The following is a 23,805-nucleotide window of genomic DNA, read 5'->3' on the forward strand; positions in this document are numbered from 1 at the left end:
CATATACCAAAAAGTGTCCGACAAAAAACCATAAATATTAAATAGGTGGCGCTACAATACCTAATACTTGAGAAAAAAATCTAATCATAGACAGCGCATTTCACTCCGTCAATAACGGCTAGGTTCTTAGCTACTCTGGAGAGAATGTATTAATAATTTGAATTTTGTGTAGGTATTTGTAAATTCGGATGATGATCGTGGCGAATAATTTTATTTTATAATGATTAGCTTAGATTTGTAAGGTATTAGTATATTGTTATTGTATGTCCTCACAGGGCGTCATGGACTGACTTACTGAATTGTATTGCAACACCTTAATAATGTATGTACATGACTATACAATTAATAAATAAATGAAATAAATGAGATTTGGAACTATTATTTATAGCTGACAGCTGGACACTTGCAATAGTTCTGCCTATGGAGTGAGAGTCAAAATGACGGGTGTACCTAAATAAAATTAAATGAAAACCATACCATACTTTTTTACCATGCGTACATGATTTTCTGAGTTATTTGAACTTAACAGATTAAACATTAAAGGTACTAATTCGTGGCGTAATAAAAATTATTTTACCTTAGCGTTTTTTCTTAAAAATGAAAACGATAACTTGAAAACTTATAACGCCTGCAAAATTGTAATAGCAAGCAAAGTATAAAATGAGTAAAACTTGGAAGCCACAAATAAAATGACTCATAATTGAATATGGAGGTACAAAAATTTGGCTTTTATAGAATTTATCAATAACCACGGGATAGCGGGATTCTGACTATCAGGATGGCGGGTGTACTGTTTATTGATGATAACTTTGTGTACCGTGAGGTATAATTTTTTTATTTAGGTACACCCGCCATTCTGACTCACCCTATGGAGATTCTATTCCTTGCCTCTACCTTCCATAATCATAGCGCTTTTTCTGCATGGGCCTACTTAATCGAAATTCGCAAATTGCGGGGATCTTTCTTACTCTAACTAAAACGTAATTAGAGTGACAGAGAAAAATGTGTGCAATTTGCGAATTTCGATATTAGCGGTAGGCCCCCAGTGGAGCCCTAAACAGTCAGTGTATGGAAGGTGGAGGTAAGGAAAGAAATCTCCATGTACCAAAAAGAGTCATCAAAAAACCTTAAATAGGTGGCGCTACAATACCTAGAATACTTGAACAAAAAATCAAATCATAGACAGCGCACTTCACTTCGTCAATAACGCCTAGATTCTTAGCTACTCTAGCGCTACTCTGGAGAGATTTGGAACTATTATTTATAGCTGACAGCTGGGCACTTTTGCAATAGTTCTGCCATAAGAGATGTCACTCCTCTTAATTCCACACTCCATAAGTCAGTGACAGGCCAGTGACAGTTTTTTAACCTTAAATTATCTGTAGCCCAGGCCCAGTGTTGCCTGGCGTACGATAATTATCCTAAATGTACAATAATTTTGGCTCCGGTACTATGCACATTCTAAAGAGCATTATCGTACGCAAAAGTACGATAATTTCAGTTGTTCGACGACGCTACCTAAAAAGTCTAGTCAGTATTTGAAACAAAATATGAGACTTTCCTTCAGAAATAGGCTAAAATTAGCACCATTTGGGTTTTTGGCTCCTTGGTTTGGTGTAATTAAAAAAACCGAACAAGTGTGAGTCGGACTCGCCCACCGAGGGTTCTATACGTTTTAGTATTTGTTGTTATAGCGGCAACAGAAATACATCATCTGTGAAAATTTCAAATTATAGAATAGCGGAATCTTAGTAATAGGGTCTAGTTTTACTCTTTGGGTACGGAGAAAAGGCCATGCCAGGATAAGCTAAGTGAATCTGCCCCCAGCGAGTTTTGGCTTGTATTTTTTTTTGATGATGTGGCTTTATATTAGTAGCGTAGCATATATAATAGGGTTGTTTCCAATTTTTTGAAACGCTCGTATTACGTTCTATATTAACTAAAAGTTGCCCTAAAATTCAACTTTACACTAAAAACGGCTTTAAATATGTTAAATGAACAAAATATATTTTGACGGATGCTTTCGCGCCCAAAACGCTCTTTGAAAATTGACTGACGTCACAGTTTACGGTTTGACACATAACTACATACACACGTAGAAGATACGAGCTGTCAACCGACATTTGTCATTTGTTGTCTATCGCCTAACTGTCAACAGTCTCAATCCGAGAGTTGTGACGTCATCAAAATCTTCAAAGACGTTTCGAGTTTGGTCACGTGACGTGTGCCAAAAGAAATTTTAAATTAAATATTTACAAAAATATGGTCATTACAGGTGCCCTTTAAGTAGTTTAACATGTTCTTATAATCCAAAAGAATTTATTGGGATACAATTCTGCCCTAAGATTTGTAGGTGGAAACAACCCTATTGATATTGTTGATTGATTGTGTTGTTGAAATCTATAACATTTGGGAGGCTGATATTTGAATACTTGCTACTAATATAAAGCCACATCATCAAAAATTACAAGCCAAAACTCGCATGGGACAGATTCACTTAACATATCCTGGCATGGCCTTTCCTGTAAACCGTTTGGACAATAGTTAACAATACACAAATAAAAACACTGATTTTGCGCTATTTAGATGAAAATTGAGTTTTCTTTGATTATACACCGTGTTTTTTTTGATTTGCGTTAATTTCGAGGGTGCATTCCTGAGCTTAAATTAAGTAATTTTCTCAAAGACACCGATATTCTAATTAACTCCATTTCGGAGATAATCAATCATTAATTTTTATCTTTTAAGGCCCTTACGAGCGTGTACACTTGCCTTAGGGCCTGTTTACTTATTGATTAGTGTCTAGTGCGAGTTCATACATTTGCTACTAAACGTAAGTACTATCTCGGACGATCGACGTTCGAAATGACATTGATATGTCACAGTTTTCAATTGTTTGGTTGAGTTAAATGTAATGCCCGTATTACAACAACGCTATATGCAACATTTAGTCACTTTTTATAAAAATAAAAATAGTAAAAAAAAACAAAAAAATTTTTTTTTCGAAAATAACTATGCCATTAAATTTCTTTAAACGTACTATTATTATTATTGTAGTTTGTGGGCCTTTGAATGCCACGTCGACCAGGCATTGGTCTATTGTGACAGCCCTTTAAAGTTCATTACTAATGCCCGTTGAATCCAGGAAATTCCAGATTCTTTGGGTTAAACGTACTAACCGATAGCCCGAAGTTAACGAAATTCAATAAAAACACGGTGTATATTGGAAATTTAAGCTTATTTTGCAAGAAATGTTTGGCGTACTGCCTTTATGGTAGGCGTACGATAATTTTTTCAACGGTACGATAATTTTGACACTCAAATACGATAATTCTCTTCCGCTCAACTGGCAACACCTGGCCTAAGTCGAAGTAGTTAAATTAAAAAAAAATCATATACTGATTGATACGTACGTCTTCGTGGACTGTTTAATTTTGTGTTTCTGTCTTTTGTGAAAATAAATATAAATTCAATTAGTAGACATTCGCATTTACGTAGATAGAAGCAAGTGATGTTCTAGGGTGATCCTTCACTAGGTCCATACTATTAGTTTTAATCGAGATTTGGTTTGTGTTATTCTTTGTTATTTGAGATATCCGATTATTGTGATTCATCTTTGCATCACAATGCCTATTTTATTCAGTGTGGTGGCCCGAGGCACAGTTGTATTGGCCAAATTTGCCTCGTGTGCAGGGAATTTCACGGAAGTCACGGAACAAATATTGTCGAAAATTCCGCCCCACGATGATAAATTAACGTACTCTCATGGGAATTATTTATTTCATTATATTGCTGAAAACAAACTGGTGTACTTCTGCATCACTGATGATGTAAGTAATATAAATACTTTTTGTGCCCTCTAATTTTACCCTGATAGGACTGAAAATGTATGTGTAAAAATTACAGAAATTCCAACGTTCGAGAGCATTCCTCTTCCTCAATGAGATCAAACGAAGGTTTACTGCAGCTTTTGCGGAAACGGCCCAGACTGCTATCCCTTATGCTATGAATGGAGAGTTTGCCAGAGTCCTGGCGGCTGAAATGAAACACTACACAGAGTCTGGAGACCTCAACACTATATCTACAATATATGGAGAACTCGATGAACTGAAAAACATCATGGTTAAAAATATAGGTAAGTTTTACACCTATGGAATAGATTTTTTCTATGCAAAAATACACAAACAGGCACTATACATACATAAAATAGAATATACGGAGAATAAAGAAGGTAACAGACAAAAGGAAAGAAACATGAACAAATAAGAGATACAACATGACAACATACATAACATTAAGTTAAAATTAAATTGCATGGACTATATGACTTAATGTTACCTACTTGTACTCTCATTAGCAAGTATGATCTAGTCTAGAAAACTAGTTGGAAGGAAAAGTTTATGTAGAGCTAGATGAGTATGAAGTTGTGGAGATATTATTGAAGTTGTGACGATTGTTGGGGTTAATATTTATATCTTAATAATGTTGTTCCACATGACATGATAATTAGGACAAAGGATAAAACAATTTCCAAGTTCATTTTATATGTTTACACACACACACAATGAACATTCAATGATTGGTTTCTGGTTCTGATAGCTAATTTATTTATATGCAAACAGCTTATCAACCCTTTATCTTTGTTATTTATTTGCCAGCAACAGCATTGTATGTTTTAACAAGTAATATGTATGGAAATGTTCCTAGCTGTTGTTACTCTAATGAGGTGGAAGCATTTACTGTTCAATGAATGAATGAATTTTGAATGAATGAATTTATTTCATAAACATCAATTTACATGGATTTCCTTAAAATAGAAACTCTGCTTCCTAAATAGGTATAACCTGTACTTTAGGGTAAACAGCGCTCCTCCCCAAAAATTTAGTTGCAGGAGATGTTTTATTTATATAAATTTTAGATAAAAATTGAAAAACTTTAGTATCATTAATACTGAGAAATTTAACTTATAAATCTAAACATGTGTGTGTGTGTGTGTGTGTGTGTGTGTGTGTGTGTGTGTGTGTGTGTGTGTGTGTGTGTGTGTGTGTGTGTGTGTGTGTGTGTGTGTGTGTGTGTGTGTGTGTGTGTGTGTGTGTGTGTGTGTGTGTGGGTGCGTGCGTGCGTGCGTGCGTGCGTGCGTGCGTGCGTGCGTGCGTGCGTGCGTGCGTGCGTGCGTGCGTGCGTGCGTGCGTGCGTGCGTGCGTGCGTGCGTGCGTGCGTGCGTGCGTGCGTGCGTGCGTGCGTGCGTGCGTGCGTGCGTGCGTGCGTGCGTGCGTGCGTGCGTGCGTGCGTGCGTGCGTGCGTGCGTGCGTGCGTGCGTGCGTGCGTGCGTGCGTGCGTGCGTGCGTGCGTGCGTGCGTGCGTGCGTGCGTGCGTGCGTGCGTGCGTGCGTGCGTGCGTGCGTGCGTGCGTGCGTGCGTGCGTGCGTGCGTGCGTGCGTGCGTGCGTGCGTGCGTGCGTGCGTGCGTGCGTGCGTGCGTGCGTGCGTGCGTGCGTGCGTGCGTGCGTGCGTGCGTGCGTGCGTGCGTGCGTGCGTGCGTGCGTGCGTGCGTGCGTGCGTGCGTGCGTGCGTGCGTGCGTGCGTGCGTGCGTGCGTGCGTGCGTGCGTGCGTGCGTGCGTGCGTGCGTGCGTGCGTGCGTGCGTGCGTGCGTGCGTGCGTGCGTGCGTGCGTGCGTGCGTGCGTGCGTGCGTGCGTGCGTGCGTGCGTGCGTGCGTGCGTGCGTGCGTGCGTGCGTGCGTGCGTGCGTGCGTGCGTGCGTGCGTGCGTGCGTGCGTGCGTGCGTGCGTGCGTGCGTGCGTGCGTGCGTGCGTGCGTGCGTGCGTGCGTGCGTGCGTGCGTGCGTGCGTGCGTGCGTGCGTGCGTGCGTGCGTGCGTGCGTGCGTGCGTGCGTGCGTGCGTGCGTGCGTGCGTGCGTGCGTGCGTGCGTGTGTGTATGCAAAAAAGAGAAAATGAATATGCAGAAATGTTCAAAAATAGTTAAGTAATTATGTTCATAATATCTTCAGTGTTTTCGTAATTTTGATGTAAAAGCCAGTCTGTAACAATATTTTTGCATTCCCTTTTAGTTTTGTCGTAAATATTTAGTGTTTTATTAAGTTTATTATAAATATACGGCCCATTAAAATCAAAGAATTTTCTGCTAAAGGCTGTGTTAAATTTTTTTGATGTTAGATGATAGGTAATTTACTAAATTTTAGTAAATTACCTTATCAATGGCATTTTAATGTAGATCATTTAGTCACAAGCCTACTGGGTTACTATTGAGTATTTGTTTTCAATATAACCATGGCACTGGCTGATTTAAATACCTTTGGTATAATTAATCAATATCTAGTCTCTTGAGCTTGACATACTTGTAAATAAATAAATAATAAATATTTAGATAATCCTACATAAATCAAGCTAGCCCCAAACTAAGCAAACCTTTTACTATTGGAACTAGGCGGGAATATATATATAGATAAATACATACTTATATACATAGAAAACACCCATGACTTAGGAACAAATATTTATGTTTGTGTTATAATTTTCTGCCTTTAAAGGATAGGCAAAATATGCATAATATTTCCTAATGACATGAGACTGCAAAGTTTTGAAGCTGTTGCACATAAAGTATGCTATCTATATTATTATTATTCTAATATAGCTTCTATTAAGTGAAACAAAGATTATGACCAATATCATTTCAATTTTTAATTTTCAATTAATACAAAACTTTTATTTACAATAACAATATACATAATGGATATATACAGGGGATTACTATAACTAGCTTAAATCTAAAATAGGCCCTTGAGGCATTGTACCAAGGATGCTAGCGGCATTTCCTCATTCGCATCGCCATCACAACACTGATACGTTGTGCGAGGAAGCCACCAGCTCTTCGGTTACCAGTTACGTCAACTAGAAGCTTCGCGATTTGTGCAAAAATCTTGTGCGCGCTGGGACCCTATTGACCTAGGGTTTCAACACCAAACTTACTGATGGCTTAGAACCTCTTAGCCTTCGGAGAGACGTTGGCTCTCTTTGCCTGTTCTACCATCTGTACAATGGGGAATGCTCCGAAGAACTTTTTGAATTGGTGCCATCATCGTCACGTTTTTAACATCGCACCTGCCACCAAAGGAGCAAAGCTCATCCTCACTTCTTAGATATATGGCACACCAAGAATAAGCGGGCATCTCGCCCGTTTCCATGTCCATGGGTGACAATGACCGCTTCCTATCAGGCGGCTCATCTGCTCGTTTGCTGACTATACTATAGCATAAAAAAAGGTACAGAATGGTATTCTTGATATGATTCATAGTATTAAGTTTATTATAAAATGTTTTACATATAGGAAACTATAGGTCTACACCGTGTTTTTATTGAATTGCGTTAACTCCGGGGTTGCGGTAAGTACGTTTAAGGAAACTAAATGGCACAGTTAATTTTCAAAAAAAAAAAATTTTTTTGTTTTTTTTTTTACAATTTTTATATTTATAAAAAGTAACTAAATGTTGCATATAGCGTTGTTGTAACACGGGCATTACATTTAACTCAACCAAACAATTGAAAACTGTGATATATCAATGTCATTTCTAACATCGATCGTCCGAGATAGTACGTACGTTTAGTAGCAAATGTATGTACTCGCACTAAACACTAATCAATAAGTAAACAGGCCCTAAGGCAAGTGTACACGCTCGTAAGGGCCTTATAATATAAAAATTTATGATTGATTATCTCCGAAATGGAGTTAATTAGAATATCGGTGTCTTTGAGAAAATTACTTAATTTAAGCTCAGGAATGCACCCTCGAAATTAACGCAAATCAAAAAAAACACGGTGTATATCATAAGAAATTCTAGCTGCTAGCTTATTTACTTAAATGTTTTATAAGACTGTTTGTTTCTAAATAAATAAATATATATTTTCGGAAATGTCGGCGCTTTCCGCCGCTGCTTTACATTACAATTTAAACATCTCTCTCTCTTAATTTAAGAGCAAGGCTCTTGTCGGTGGAGTAGACGCCAGTTTTCGCGGTCCTCGGCCAAATTCTTTAGATCCCTGTAAGACAATTTAAATATATAAAAACAAAAAGCGGCCAAGTGCGAGTCGGACTCGCCCATGAAGGGTTCCGTACCATTTATGACGTATTAAAATAAACTACTTACTAGATCTGGTTCAAACCAATTTTCGTTGGAAGTTTGCATGGTAACGTATGTCATATATTTTTTTTAGATTTTTCATTCTGTTATTTTAGAAGTTACAGGGGGGGGGGGGGACACATTTTTTCACTTTGGAAGTGTCTCTCGCGCAAACTATTCAGTTTAGAAAAAAATGATATTAGAAATCTAAATATCATTTTTGAAGACCTATCCCTAGATACCCCACACGTATGGGTTTGATGAAAAAATTTTTTTTTTTTTAATTTTTATGACGTATTAAAAAAAAACTACTTACTAGATCTCGTTCGAACCAATTTTCGGTGGAAGTTTGCATGGCAATGTATATCATATATTTTTTTTAGATTTTTCATTCTGTTATTTTAGAAGTTACGGGGGGGGGGGGGACACTTTTTACCACTTTGGAAGTGTCTCTCGCGCAAACTATTCAGTTTAGAAAAAAATGATATTAGAAACCTCAATATCATTTTTAAAGACCTATCCATAGATACCCCACACGTATGGGTTTGTTGAAAAAAGATTTTTTGAGTTTCAGTTCTAAGTATGGGGAACCCCCAAAATTTATTGTTTTTTTTCTATTTTTGTGTAAACATCATAATGCGGTTCATAGAATACATCTACTTACCAAGTTTGAACAGTATAGCTTTTATAGTTTCGGAAAAAAGTGGCTGTGACAGAATCGGACAGACAGACGGACATGACGAATCTATAAGGGTTCCGTTTTTTGCCATTTGGCTACGGAACCCTAAAAATCGGGTAAGGTAAGAAATGGGGGCTAGCTTGGCACTAGACGGTAGAGTGCTCAGTAGGACGGTGGTATTGCCGCGCTGTATAGCGATGTCAATTCACCACGACGTAGGAACCATCCCTCTGCTAGCTAGTTCTCTAGCTCCCTAAATATAGAATACACTCTGGGTCGCCAGGGCTTGAGGGTCATCATTCCAAACAACTCATGCAATCAAATGAGAATCAATGGCTGCATACTATTTAAGGGCCGGCCCAGCTTCCAGGGAAAGAAAGTTATGTCATCCGACTGCTAGCTGTCGCTCCTGGTTACAAGCTTCAGTTAGCTTCATTTATATATTTTCATTTTATTTCACAAATCTCATTTATGGTCCGATACTGTTAAAAATAAAAGTCATGAAATTTCATCATGCCAAATATTATGCTCCCTAGCATTTTCAGAAATAGGTATAGAATAAGCTGCATAGTGTTAGCTACATTCAAGTTATTATTTAGTCTATCAGGACTTATTGGAGTATACATAAGTTTTAAAATTAAATCCGACGTTTCGAGGACGGCATTGTTTCGGAGGTAATTAATTGCATTAAGTAACATTAAAGTGAATAATAGTGTGGGAAAATCGTCAAAGTCATACTTTTATATTCAAGCTGGTACACAACACAACTTTGTTAGCCATTTTGTCTATCTAATCTATAGTATAATGTGTTACCAAACCTTAAGTGAAATCTGGGCAGGCATTACTAATGTTTGCTGACAAGGCCAGAAGTAATTCATGTAGATAATATAAACTGATAGCTGAATCTAGTATGATTTCTAACCTTGTACTTTGAAGGCCTTATTTCCATACGGGTTACATAATGACATACGTCTTTTTGACTTCGGATGGCACTTTGATTCATTATAATTTTCAAACAGGTACTTTACCTAGTTAGAGATAATTTAGGTATGTAATCATATGCAACACAACTAGGTAATGTGTTTGTTCATGGTTCATGTCTTCCTGTCAATGGAATTACAGTCATAATTTCATTAGAATTTTCCTTGTAACATAGTAGGGTATACAACGTGTTCATATAGCTAAGGTTACCTACTATCGACAAATCACCCCCTAAATATACCTATGTTTTATCTCAACCATTTTTAATTTGCCTCACTAAAGTTTTATGGCGCCAAACACGAACACACTGGTGTATTTTTTCCTTCGGTGCGATTATTGCCATAAATATATTTTTTTATCAAAAATGGTTCTTCAAGACCCCTATTCATTTTGCAGTTGTATCTATCTATCAAACGACACCCCACACCTTAGGGTTAAATGGAAAACTTATTTCATCCCTACTTTACGTGTAGGGGATGTACCCTAAAAATATTTTTTCTAGTTTGTATTTTACCACTTTCAACATGATCGATTTGTATATCCATGCCAAATTGTAGCTTTCTGGTATTAACGATCAAGGAGCAAAGCCTCGAACGAACAGACAGACGGACATGGCAAAACTATAAGGGTTTCTAGTTGCCTACAGAATCCTAAAAACGAAGCTATAGTTATCACAGTACCATTACGTTATGGGCCACGTTATACCTAGGTAATATAGTAGGTACCATTACGTCATAGAAAATTCAAACAGCTGATATTCTTCAGCAGATATTATATGGATAGAAAATATTTCCTCTTCCTCGCGTTGTCCCGGCATTGGGTCCGTTTGACAACTAATCCCAAGATTTGGCGTAGGCACTAGTTTTTACGAAAGCGGCTGCCATCTGACTTTCCAACCCAGAGGGTAAACTAGGCCTTGTTGGGATTAGTCCGGTTTCCTCACGATGTTTTCCTTCACCGAAAAGCGACTGGTAAATATCAAATGATATTTCGTATTCGTACATAAGTTTCGAAAAACTCATTGGTACGAGCCGGGGTTTGAACCCGCGACCTCCGGATTGCAAGTCGCACGCTCTCACCGCTAGGCCACCAGCGTTTCCTGTATAAATAGAAAATATTTATACATATTATATGTCTTTCTTTTTCAGACAATATGGCGACTCGGGGCGAAAAATTAGAGCTGCTTATCAACAAAGCTGATAACTTGGCCACAAATGTAATTATTTTTTGACAAAATAAATCATATAAACACAATAACATTATAATGTAATTATGTAAAATATTAATTTATAAAAGTAGGTAAATCAAAAGGTCAACTATTAAACTGTATGGCAAGTGCTTAATTAAACGCAATCAAAATTGCGATTTACTTGTATTTGTATGTATTCTGCTCGGCTGCTACTTAGCCATGCCATCACTTCTAAGTATAATACCTTAACTATTTTTATTATATATTTAACCTATTTTTAAGCGTTTTCAGTGCTAAGTGTATTCAACACTCGACTTTCATTCTTTTTTCTGATTTTTTCTTGCTTTCATATTTTTTCGATGGCAGCCTGACAGAATTATTGACCAGACCATGAAAAAATGTTCATAAAGCTTGATCTCAAATGCTTCCAAATGGTGGTGTGTTGTTCATCCAAACCTTTTAACTTTTCCAGTCTGTTTCCTTCAATGGCACCGCGCGGACGTTGCAGCGCAACCTCTTCTGGAAGAACATCAAAATGTACGTGATCATGGCGCTCGTGGCCGCTCTGGCCGTGTACTTCATCGGCGCTATGGCGTGCGGGGGCCTGGCGTGGAAAACCTGCGTCGGTTAGACTTTGCTATATGAGAATAATAAAATAAGGCGTATAGAAGCAACGAACGATCCAGGCGTCATTTAAAACTGCACTATTGTGGGACCAAAATCAAAGTGCTTGCAGAGTCGTAAATGATTAAGCCGGCCGCCTCACTCGCTTGCGGCCTCTAATAACGATGCGTGATGCAGCTCTCTCATTTTCATTTATATTGCCCGAAAACCAACGTACCAGTGGTTTTGGCCTCACAATAGTAAGAACGGTACAGTTGACATCACAGATCATTCATATAAATTACATACTGAATAAAGATCGATTTGACTTGTCGAATAAAGTAATTTAAGTCGCCAGACCAATTCTCTGTTGATAGATGAAGAAGGCTTTATTCTATGATAATATAACTAATTTGAAATAAAAATATAAACCGCATCGTACTGGTCATTCAAACGGATAATTATTTGCATGAAACGCGATGGTAATTTAACTAATTTACCAGGGTACTAGTAATTTCAGTACACATTTACCAGTTTAGATTTCATTTCCTATTCGTTAAATGGCTTGCAATGAAATTATTACCTCGGTTATCATGTTTTTAACATTCTTACATAACCTTGGGTTAAACTACTCATTACTTTAACCCAAGTAAGTTAGTTACACAGGTATTATTATGTACATATGTATTTATAGCCTTACGACGAAACCTTAATATGCATGTCGATAAGGGTATTTAATTCGAACCATTATAGAAAGTATCATAACAATCGGCACACTAGTTACGATTTATTAAAACAATAAAACATATACATTTTAAAACTAATTATAAGATAAACTGTACGTCAAATGGCGGTAGATGAAAACTTTTTTCACGCATGTCACGCATTCGTAGTTTTTTTTTTAATTCAGAGACAAACTAGAGTCTGCCTATTTCAGTATCATTTGATACAAAGTAACATGCGAGATTTGTCAAAATGGGGTTGGCCGGTCGAAGTATTAAACAGATGGCGCCATCATAGCTTGCCCTGTCAATCCCTAGAATTGTGTCAAATTCTTGTTTTTTTTTTTGGAATTTTGTGACCTGGATTCAAGTACTTTAAGCCAAATATCATAGAACAAAACTAGAGACAGGGGCAAGCTATGATGGCGCCATCTATGCAAACCTTTGACAGTTGCCAACCCCATTGTATGCAATTGACATTTCATTTAGAACAAAAAGGCATCTCGACTGATATTAGAATCGAATTGCTTTTTTACATAGATGTTCCTGTAGTAATGAAGCAATTACAACATTATCACAGGCAAGAAATTTGTTGTAACAAAACAGTTTATCGTCATGTTAGCAATTATTTATGGATTTTGAAGGCATCATAGAGGGTTCATGATATAGCGAATTTCACAACCCGTTCTTAGTCAGAAAGTTGCATGACCTCTGGATAAACACTACATCGCATCTACACGCTAACATTATTTATTATTGTTTTGGTTAATGTAATGATTATTTAAATGACCAACACATGTTCACGTTAAAAAACAATTGTAGCTATTTTAACGTATTAATATCAGTTAAGGTGCTTCATATTTATTTCAACAGCGTATAATGCACCGAACAACTAGGTACTTATACCTAGACAATTTGAACTGGGTACCTAAGCCTAATTTTGCGAAGTAAAAAAGCAAACTCATACATGAAAAACTACAAGAACTCATAAAAAAAAGATTTGAAAAGATTCTATTGAGTGCGAAAGGCCACTTTGGCCAATGTGTGATTTAAATTTTTACTTAATGTGCGATACAAACGTACTCGCATTTGAAATGCACTCACGAAATTGAACGAAAATTACGTGAGTGACCCCTTTAATATTGTAGTGTGTGATTGTGTTTTTATGCAAAATTTAGAAAAAGCGGTTAATTAATAAATTTAGATCTTTTATAATGCTTGCAATGTTTGGCACCTATGCGCTGTCGCCACTGTCACGATGAAAAAGTTAAATTCTCCCAAATTTTCAAACGACTTAAATATTCGCCGTATGTCACTCCAGCACGATGCCGCTTAAAATTTGACCGTATTCCAATATATGTGAATTGGAATTTCTTTGCTAGCGATGAAAATATATAACATAACGTGTACCTACGGCAGTAATTTGTCGTACTTTGAAAGGGTTATTATATAAAACGTAGATCCAAAGCTACTCGAACAGAATATAGCTAATATTATATGCACCTTTTCTATATGTTTGTAGATACTTATGGAAGGTTTCCCAATAAGTTTGTCCGATGTTGAAACAGGATAAATAAAAACCGGCCAAGAGCATGTCGGGCCACGCTCAGTGTAGGGTTCCGTAGTTACTCTTCCGTCATAATAAGCTAAACTGGAGCTTAAAGTATAGTAAATTGTTAACCAAGGGATGAAACGGTACCTTTCACGCGAGTTAAACAAATATGCAAATTTGCATAATCAGTACCTAAAGTAAGTCTTTTTACTATGGGTAAACTTTTTGCGATAACTCAAAAACAGCTAAACTGATCATGTCCGCTATAGTTTTCATTTAATGTCTTTCTTAAGCTCTACTTCCACGATTTTTTTCATATTTTTTGGACCTATGGTTCAAAAGTTAGAGGGGGGGGGACACATTTTTTTTCTCTTTCGGAGCGATTATCTCAGACAGACAGACAGACAGACGGACATGGCGAAACTATAAGGGTTCCTAGTTGACTACGGAACCCTAAAAACTGAGTGACAGCTAACTGACCATTCGTGAACCTTGTTGCACCGAGATAAGATTTAGCCAATGATCAGTAAGTTGTTGCTGCCTGTGTTTACGAAATTATTTACCACAATTATTTATTTAGAAATAGCATGATTTGTTCTCACGGGATGTTTGCGATAGGGCCTAACTCGCAATAATGACTATGCGATATAAGTCGGACAAATTGTGGCATCAATAATTGAATAGTATACCATGTATTTAATAGAAATCCATAATAAATAGCATCCAACTACAGCCTTTCAATATCGGTTAGCCATTACGGTAAAAAAACATTTATAAAAAGCATCCGTGAAATTATAGCCAAATTAAGTTCGCTTATTAAATATATGTACCTATAAACCCTCTTAGATAAACAATAAATAGTTATGCATATGGGTACATAAAATAAGATAGATCTACCACTTAACTGAGACGGTACGTTACAAGATACTCTACCCTTTGACCGCTAAAGAAGGCCACAGACGCACACGGTTACAGTGTCATATTGTCTTCATGCAATGCAATTTTACGATGATGCGTTATAATTATAATAGGCACGGCGTTCAAAGGGTTAAGAAGTAAGTCAATCAAAATATAACACTTTAACAGACTTAGACCCAAACTTTACTATGGAACCACTACAGATTTACCTCATCAATCGGCTGAGTTAAGTGGTAGACCTATAATAAATTCCATTTATTATAAATATGTATGAATTAGTGCTGTGAGCTTGTGAATAACTCGGCGCTGTTAATTTTTTTATATCAGAACTATTTTATTCCAAATTGTATAATTATGTTTGAATAGACTATGAAGTATTGTGATATCAAGTATATGTTATAAGTGAAAATGACTTGTTTACATTGTAAAAATATGTTATAAACTTGTATAGGTTATCACTATGTTTCATTTCTAACATCCAACAACCATTTACAATGTATGGGAGAAGCATCATTTAAGTTTTTTTTTTTTTTTGAAAATTAAAACTAGTAAACACAAAACATAAAATATATTTTGAAAACTAAAGCACACACTATGGCTACGATGCATTTCGCAACCCGGCTGTGTCAGGGAGCCGGCCGCGGAACCGCCGAAACTTGATACCCTTCGGCCAAAACCCCTCCTTTGTGAAGGTCGCTAGACGCTCAGTAGGAACGCTCACCACAAAAGAATTGAAATTCGCATTGTGTCGAGATTCCAACTTCGCGACCCTCAGGGCGAATCCGGACTTGACTCGTACATACTTTACGATGTCCTCGACCTTCGTAAGGTAGTGTAATCGGGACACATACAGCAGCGTCGACGGTGTTGCGGGACGTAGCAAATGTTTGGGTCCAGTCGGTGCGGTACCGCACTTATTCTGACGAGCTGGCTTCTTTCTCTTCCCCACCTTTTTGAATCCATCTCCGTCGCATCGGCTGTTGGTCCGTGTGAACAGGTTCACGAAGGCTCTGTACCGCTTTCTTCGGCCGCTGCTTAGACTTGGACGAAGCAGGAGGCTTAGCGGCAGTAGTAGCCTAAGAACGTTGAGGGGTTTATACCACGAGCAGTAAGCAGTCACCGCAGCCTATGGGCGCCTGCAACTCCAGAGGTGTTACATGCGCGTTGCCGACCCTTTAAAAACAACACTTCTTTTTTGAAGAACCCCTTACTGTAGACCCTCGGGAAAACCTCGTGCTCGTCAATTCTAAAATTATTATTATAAAGAAGTAAGGGGGTAGGTACATAAAAACGACATTTTGTTTAAACATTTTTCGAATTGTGGCGAATCTTGCCATATGCCTACTTCGGGCACATCCGTTCGTTCCATAATATTGTTAAAACCTTAAGAAATAGAGTTCATATTCGAACAATAAGTATAAGTGTCATGGAACTGTCGTTCGCGCACGAACTCAGGAATTTTCACGCCACTGTTCGGAAATGTGGCAATAGATAGTCTAAAACCAAGCTGGAAAGTAGGCAATAGCTGTAGCACCTGAACCACCACTACTACAATGTTTCATTGTTATCATCATCTGTCATTGGTGATCATTGTTGTCATTTTGGTGATGGAAAAAGGTCTTTTTTGGCGCAACTTTTTTCCTTCAAAAATAAAATTAGGTTATGTAATGCTTATAGGACCAATTGCTTGTTTTCTTTTTAATAATTTCAGTTCATCGAAAAGGCGCTGGTGGCCTAGCGATAAGAGCGTGCGACTTGCAATCCAGAGGTCGCGGGTTCAAACCCCGGCTCGTACCAATGAGTTTTTCGGAACTTATATACGAAATATCATTTGATATTTACCAGTCGCTTTTCGGTGAAGGAAAACATCGTGAGGAAACCGGACTAATCCCCACAAGGCCTAGTTTACCCTCTGGGTTGGAAGGTCGGATGGCAGTCGCTTTCGTAAAAACTAGTGCTAATGCCAAATCTTGGGATTAGTTGTCAAGCGGACCCCAGGCTCCCTTGAGCCGTGGCAAAATGCCGGGACAACGCGAGGAAGAAGGGAATTTCAGTTCATCGAATACATTTCGAGTACCTATAGTTACGGACTGTAGCAATGTGCGCGTGACACCTGTTATCTCAATACTGCCAATCAGTCATTTAAGTATGTAGTTGGGTTATATAAACAGAGCATACAACAATTAAAATGTATCAGAATTCTAAATCCACCGGTGACGGCTCACATATTCAAGTAGTTTCACAAGGTATTATTAAACAAGTCGCATTAGCTTCTTCTTTAAGCTCTGTTATGTACGTTTGATTTTAAAACAAGCTTATAAGCAAAATCCTACTGAGCGTGGGATCTTTTGTGATAAATTTATCGATGCTTCCCAAATGTCGCGGCATCGGCACGGAGTCTCGACCGGGAGCGAAGCAGGTTAGATTGATCCCGGAGGGTGCATCCCCCACCCTTCCCGCTCGCGCGCCTCTGCCGGCGGCCGCAATCGCGCGCCAACTATAGCCGCGGGAGGGCGCCAGCTCGTCCTGACTCTGACGCGCTCGTAACGCACGTGCTTACTACGATATTACCCCTGTGTGAGTGTTCCGTGTCAATACACTGTGCGTGTCTAGCATAGGAATCGGATTGTGCGACGTGTGTAAATGATCATGTTTGTTCTTGGGCATTATTGTTGTTCCAGGGAAACCGGCGATTAATATCGCCGGTGAATGTGGTTTTAATATTCATGTCCTTTGTGTTTCTGGATTTTCGTGAATATTTCATACCTAATTAATTTGCTATAAAATACTTCATAGACTTATAATTGTAGTTGTCAATTCTTATTAGGTTCTTATATCGTTTTCGTATACAATATTTCTAGTAAAAATTTAGCACTGTAAAGTGCAGTTATCCGGTTGGAAGGACCACTTATTATTTGTATGAGATAGGTGTTGCTGTTAAGGGACAATGATTTGTTTTGTTACCAACTGAGTTTTGAATATATTATTTTTTATGGACTGTAGTTATGATAACAAGGATTAATTATTATACACACCTCATATCTTTGTTGGTTGACATTGAAGGCATCAAATACCTACGCCATGTGATTACATAGGTAACTTGTTACTTGGATTCGGTAATCGCTACGAGTCACTCTGTCTAAGAGCGCACTTGAATGTGTGTGTATGAATGACTGTGTGTGTTTGTGTGAGCTATTAACGCCACAGGAAGCCGTGTCGATTTTAGGGAAGGTTAAGCTACGAATGGACAGGTCATTGTTCCTTTACGTCGATTCACTCTTTTTGTGCTGAAGATAAATGACCATTTCGTTGTTTCTGGTCGGACCGCTTTTTGTTAACAGGTCGGATGCGTTTTATACGCTCGTTAAATATTTGCGTCGGTCCTTACTTTTACTAATAGTTTACTGAATGCCGAGTTTCGTATCAGATTTAATCCGATTAATTTCTCCTAGAGACCCATCTAATGACCCAAACACGATACCTACATGTTGCATTTTTTGTCAAATTACGTTGGGCATGTATAGGTTTAGATAGTCCATGAAACACTAAAAATAAACAGAGTGAAGCTAAATAATATAACTGCTACAATTCGTTTTCATTTAAATTTTAGTTCGATAATGCTCAAAAACAAAGATTCCATTGACATTTAAACTCAATTCAAATCAGATTCGAGTCCTAAACACAATGGGTTAATATCCAAATCCCGCCCTCCAAAATGGATGAAAAAGATCGAAAATGGACCTTACCATAAACTATGAAATACAAGTTTTACTAGTGACATGAAATAGTGCCGTAAAGATGGATGACAGCTCGCCAGATCTGTCGCTCAAGCTTCGGCGAGGCTCGAGCGACTCGCGGGAGTCGTTCTATATGGATTTCGCTCAGGGCATCGACTCGGACATCGAGGAGGTGACGACGATCGAGCGAGTGATACCCGAGCACCCAGGAGGCAGATCCGAGGGCGACGCTGACACCCTCGCCACGCCGTCTGGACTTGAGGAGACCAAAGAGTTTCCGCCATGGTGAGTTACTTTGGATCTTTGTATAGCGATCCGATCGAATAAATCATTCTTTTCCGTCTGTGACGGGCTTAAGCGAAAAATATTAAAACTGCATCACGAGCGTAGCGAGTGGAATCTTGAGCGGATCAGGGGATCTCGCTCGCACTCGTGGTTACGCGTGAGATGCCTAATGAGACGAAGTGGTCGTATCAAATCAATGTTAAACCTTGTCGAATTCCTTCTGTGATGCGGAAGTAACTTAAAAAAAAAACTTTCATTTTTTTTCTCCGAAGTGAGTCACGTTTTAGCCCACGAGCTTTCTGCTCGCTGAAAAATCGCCAGCCATGTGTAGTCAAACTTCTAGTTATAAGGTTCAAACCTTAACTGAAGCTAAAAGCCACCGTTAACCAGATTAATTTTTCAGCAGGTTTACCTCGGCACTAGTTCGTCGTTCACGTTATGTACCTATGTATTAATTAATTTAATATCCGGTGTACGTACATTGGCGGTAAATAAATCATGCGGCCGTAAATTAATATGCAGGCAAGCAGACATGGTGAAATCGTAAAGCATTTTTAATTGGGTTTGGGCCAGTTTAATTAATGAATGGCGGGCTTAATTTTATTCAACTGAATGGTATTTGGATAATTCTATAAATAAGAGTAGACTCACTTATGTAATTAAGTTTTGCTTGTCATTTTGGCTGAAAAATAAAATATAAAAATTAATAATTTATTTAGAAAAATAAAAAGGTAATAAAGATTTAGAATGGTGGGCGGCTATCAATGTACATAAAGCTTGTCCCAGAAAAATATGACATTATGTTATTACAAGCACCGATTAGGTTGAAAGTTTCAATCAAAAAGGTTTAAAAATACTGTCGTTTGTAAGATACTGGCCTTTATCAATATTTCATAGAAAGAAAAATTAAAATTAAAGACATTTCTAAAGATATCGTCGAAAATATATTGTACAAATACGTCGAATATGGAGGCAATTCTACAATTCCGAAATTGTTTCTTTCCTGGGTAATACCACGAGACTGTAACGTCAGTTACCAATGCTTTCGTGGGTTCTAACATTAATAAAGCAAATTTAAGTGTATGTAGGTATGTCTGGCCTAGCCCTACAGGTAGATATCTGGATACTTAAATTTGCTTAATTAATGTAAGAATACACGAAAGAATTGGTAACTGACGTTACAGTCTTGTGTAATTACCCTCCTTGAAAATTTATCTTCATAAAACATGTAGGTATACACCTATTAAATTAGTTGATCTATCGTCTTGATCGCTTGAACGCGAGCAAGAGATTTTCTGCAATTAGGCAAATAACCAATTGCACTGCTGAATTGAACCTACCATATTAAAGAACAATACTCTGTGATAGTACAAAGTACACAGCGATGGGAACCGGGACTCGCGACAAATGTGTGCCATCGCAACCGCCGGACGGGTTCCACGGCGGCTCCAGTGACTTTCTCCAGCCAGGGGTCAGAGTAACCGCACGGTCACTGATTGATATGCCGCGGAGTATTTATGCCTAGCCGGCTTATATTTATGCGGTGAATATCGAATGGCACCTACACGCGCGGATGTGCTTTTCCTGTGCCAGCAGTTCATTGTCGAATTTTGTCCAAGTTTTAACACACCGGGTCCGGTATACACAGGAATTTAATCCTTTGGCTGCCGTATTCAACTTTACTGGAATTCTGCCGGAATCCCTTTGCAAAATTGCTTTTGGCTATGATTGTCCGATGTCCATTGTTCACAACACAATTCTGTTCACAGTACAATTTCTGAGCTTTTCATATATATCATATAGAGAGAATGAATGTGTTTCACAAAACGTCTTTTCAAACTCCAAGAAACAATACTTACCTACTCACGATTGTAAATCACGTGAACTTAGGTGTGAATAATAATAGCACATTTATAAAAATAACAATATCAGCCTAAAATTGAACTATCAAAGGTTACTGGCACTACTTATAGTAAGTAACTTTGGAATTCAATTAACGAACATAATTCACGGTATAAGGAGTGGTTCAGAAAAGAAAGAAAAAAAATTCCGACTTCAATGAGGGTGAAAGACCGGTGAAAGAAAAATTATTATATTATATTAAAAAATGTCTTGAAAATCTAATTTACTTAACAAAGCGAAGACGACAAATCGCCAAGCGGGAACTATGCGTCGTTAAAGAGTTCCATTCTGATCAGCATCAGCAGTTCCACTTCACCAAATGTCACTTTAAATGTAAATGCTTGATTTGTAAAAGAAAATACAAAAATCACTATATGTATGCCTTTAACATTTGAGGAGTTTTTTCGATTCCTCATAGATTCTACCATCAGATCTCGAGCTTGACAAAAATGTATCTTAAAAACCTGATTTGCCTAACAAACATAAAGAGGATGAAAAGTCGCCAAGCGGAAACTATGCGTTGTTGAAGAGTTCCATTCTGATCAGCATCAGCAGTTCCACTTCACCAAATGTCACTTTTTAAATGTAAATGCTTGATTTGGTGATGAAAATATAAAAATTACTATCTGTATGCCTTTCTCATTTGAAGAGTTTAAAAAACATACACCCGAATTGATATCCTCCTCCTTTTTGAATTTGAAAAGTAGCAGCACATTATGTGGATTTTTCATTTTATTTAGTGATCATTGTTAAATAGCGCATTATTGTAGTAATCCGTACATACTATTCTATACAATGAAATACAATCGTATTTAAAATAAAAGGGCAAATTGAAGTGTTTACCTTTTATATTACATGTCTCCCAAGACTTTATGAGCAGAGTCTTCTGAGAGAATTTATGAGGTGTTTCTCATAAGCATAGTTTTTTCTTTAAGTTTGATATGCTACTTAATACATTATTAAATTGTCTTATGTTCGATATTGCACTTTTTTGATTCGAGTTCACTTTGAGGTAGTTACATGGAATTTCTATTTTTGTGTATTTGCGATTTTTACAGAAATTTGACTCCCATAGAAAAACCTCTGTGAGAGGATAGATTGGAGAGACTTCCTGATTACCGAAGATGAACTCCAGTTTATTGGTATAAATTACTCGTAAGATGATATTCCTAAAAGCATACAACTAGTTATAAAAATTGAAATTCAAGTGTGGCATTGTGGAAAACGGCAGGTGAAGATTGACAAATTGTGTTGCACAAAAAGTCACGAAGTACATTGCAATAAAAATGAGAAAACTCAAACAATTTGATATTTCTCAATATGATTTTATTGTTATTATATAGTATTTTATCTGCAGATTACTGAAAAAAAGAAACTACTGACATCATAATTAGTAAAAAGTAAAAAAATATTTACTATACGTATAATTCACTGCCACTTTTTTACTGAAGCACTCCTTAGTACGTTGTTACGTGTAGGTACACAATGATGATAGAACGATGATTTGGACGACACTTCAAATTAGGCAACGCGCCTTTTCAATCATCCGGAAGGGTTTACTTTATGGTGCAGCTGGCTCATTGTTTTACGACTTTGGTGGAAGGGACATTTATCAAAATCTCATTTAAATGCTACCCAACGATCTTTACTTCTATCAGCGTTACTCGGGGCAAGCTCAGTGCTTGTTTCGTAGTTACAAAGTGAGTTTTTATGTTGAGTTATGTAAATTGGGAGTTATGTAAAACTTGGGCACACATTTTGGGTTGTAATTTTTGTCACGGTTGGTTTAATGTTTTTTGTTTGCTTAATTATAAATTGCTATAGCATGAGGAACATACTTAAGTATGATACCACAATAGTTGTCAGTTCTATAATTCGTTTTCATGATAACGAGCTTTAAACAATGACGAAGTGAAATCACTTTGCACCAATAGCCTTGGAAACTTTGATTAGGCTTAAGAAACTTGTGAAAATGTTAATAGGTATATCAAGAATCGATTAATATTTTTTTTTCTGAAATGTTGAGGAGCCGTTAATGAATGGAAACACATCCAGAAAGCAGAAAAATACGAGATTAAAATGAGAAAAAAAGGAAAGTAGGAACATACAGCGTTCTTACATAAAGATCGAAACCTATATTTTCTTATGTTGCAAATAAAAACTTTTTACAAAAAAAAAAGAAAACCGACTTTAAAAAGAATGAAATAAATTATCCTTTTTTTAGTATATGCGTTACCAACTGATATATTTGAAGTCGGTGCTAAGCCAAATTATGAAGCATACCATGGTTTTGGTGCGATATAAGATAATGTTATCTGTAGGTATAATGAAGACACGGTCGTATCTTCTTAGCGCAGTCCGTACCATTTTTGCCGTCGTAATTTTTTAAGAGCTATGTTTACTAATTTTGTGCAATTGAGACTGAGTTATTTCCAGTTCCTTAAAATCGGTTCAGATGTTTAGCCCTGAAAAGGTAACAAAGAGACAGACAGACTTAAATCCACGTTTATTACCTATTACTACAGTTGTAATGTGATTCATACATAGAGCTGATTATTTATGACGGGATGATATTGTTACTATTTGGCTTGGCACCGACTTAAACATATCAGTTGGTAACGCATATATTTCGAAAAGGATACTTTATTTCATTCTTTTTGAAGTCTGTTTATTTTTTTTGTAAAAGTTTTTATTTTTCAATTTTTAGTTTTCAGAGCGTTTGAGTGACGCGTGATGCATGAATGAAAAGCACCAATCATACCATACCATAATAAATTAAGTACTTAACTTTACTAAATAATCAAGATTTTCCTAGAGTCCGTCTGAGAAATCATTCCTGCCGCTAGGTATTCTAAATCTATCCTCCGCCCCGCCACTGACCCAATCCCTTAACCCTCCGATCACTAAACCTCACAGCATATCAACCCCTGATCACTGAACCCCTCGACCCTGAACCACCAAACCTTCAACCCCAGACCCTTAAACTCCTAATCCTAACACACAATCCCTCAACTTGCAACCCCCGACCATTCAACTCCTATCCCCCGATTCCTCAACTCCCAGCCCCTCAATCCCCGACTCATAAACTCACCGTCCCCCTCAA

General features: G+C 37.7%; 2 protein-coding genes across 2 annotated transcripts in view; both read left to right on the forward strand.

The window, feature by feature from the left end:
- Positions 1–3,383: 3,383 nt before the first annotated feature.
- Positions 3,384–15,233, forward strand: LOC133517052 (vesicle-associated membrane protein 7). The gene is made up of 4 exons (XM_061850194.1): positions 3,384–3,830; positions 3,907–4,135; positions 10,943–11,010; positions 11,456–15,233. Exons 1-4 carry the CDS (start codon positions 3,627–3,629, stop codon positions 11,612–11,614), a joined length of 660 nt encoding a protein of 219 aa, XP_061706178.1. The 5' UTR covers positions 3,384–3,626; the 3' UTR covers positions 11,615–15,233.
- A 2,172-nt stretch (positions 15,234–17,405) lies between these two features.
- The window catches only part of LOC133517046 (proton channel OtopLc-like), an 84,767-nt gene continuing 78,367 nt past the window's right edge, over positions 17,406–23,805 (forward strand). Inside the window, exon 1 of the mRNA XM_061850186.1 lies at positions 17,406–18,800. Within this exon, the coding sequence (XP_061706170.1) occupies positions 18,577–18,800 (224 nt within the window). The 5' untranslated portion in view covers positions 17,406–18,576. The remainder of the gene's footprint in view (positions 18,801–23,805) is intronic.

Source organism: Cydia pomonella, chromosome 4 (genome assembly GCF_033807575.1).
Source record: "Cydia pomonella isolate Wapato2018A chromosome 4, ilCydPomo1, whole genome shotgun sequence".
NCBI lineage: Eukaryota > Metazoa > Arthropoda > Insecta > Lepidoptera > Tortricidae > Cydia > Cydia pomonella.

Excerpts from the sequence above, each read along its gene's own strand:
- LOC133517052 (XM_061850194.1), top strand. The coding sequence starts at position 3,627 with ATGCCTATTTTATTCAGTGTGGTGGCCCGAGGCACAGTTGTATTGGCC. Across the intron at positions 3,831-3,906 it reads ACTTCTGCATCACTGATGAT|AAATTCCAACGTTCGAGAGC; the intron begins GTAAGTAATATA and ends TAAAAATTACAG. Across the intron at positions 11,011-11,455 it reads CTGATAACTTGGCCACAAAT|TCTGTTTCCTTCAATGGCAC; the intron begins GTAATTATTTTT and ends TAACTTTTCCAG.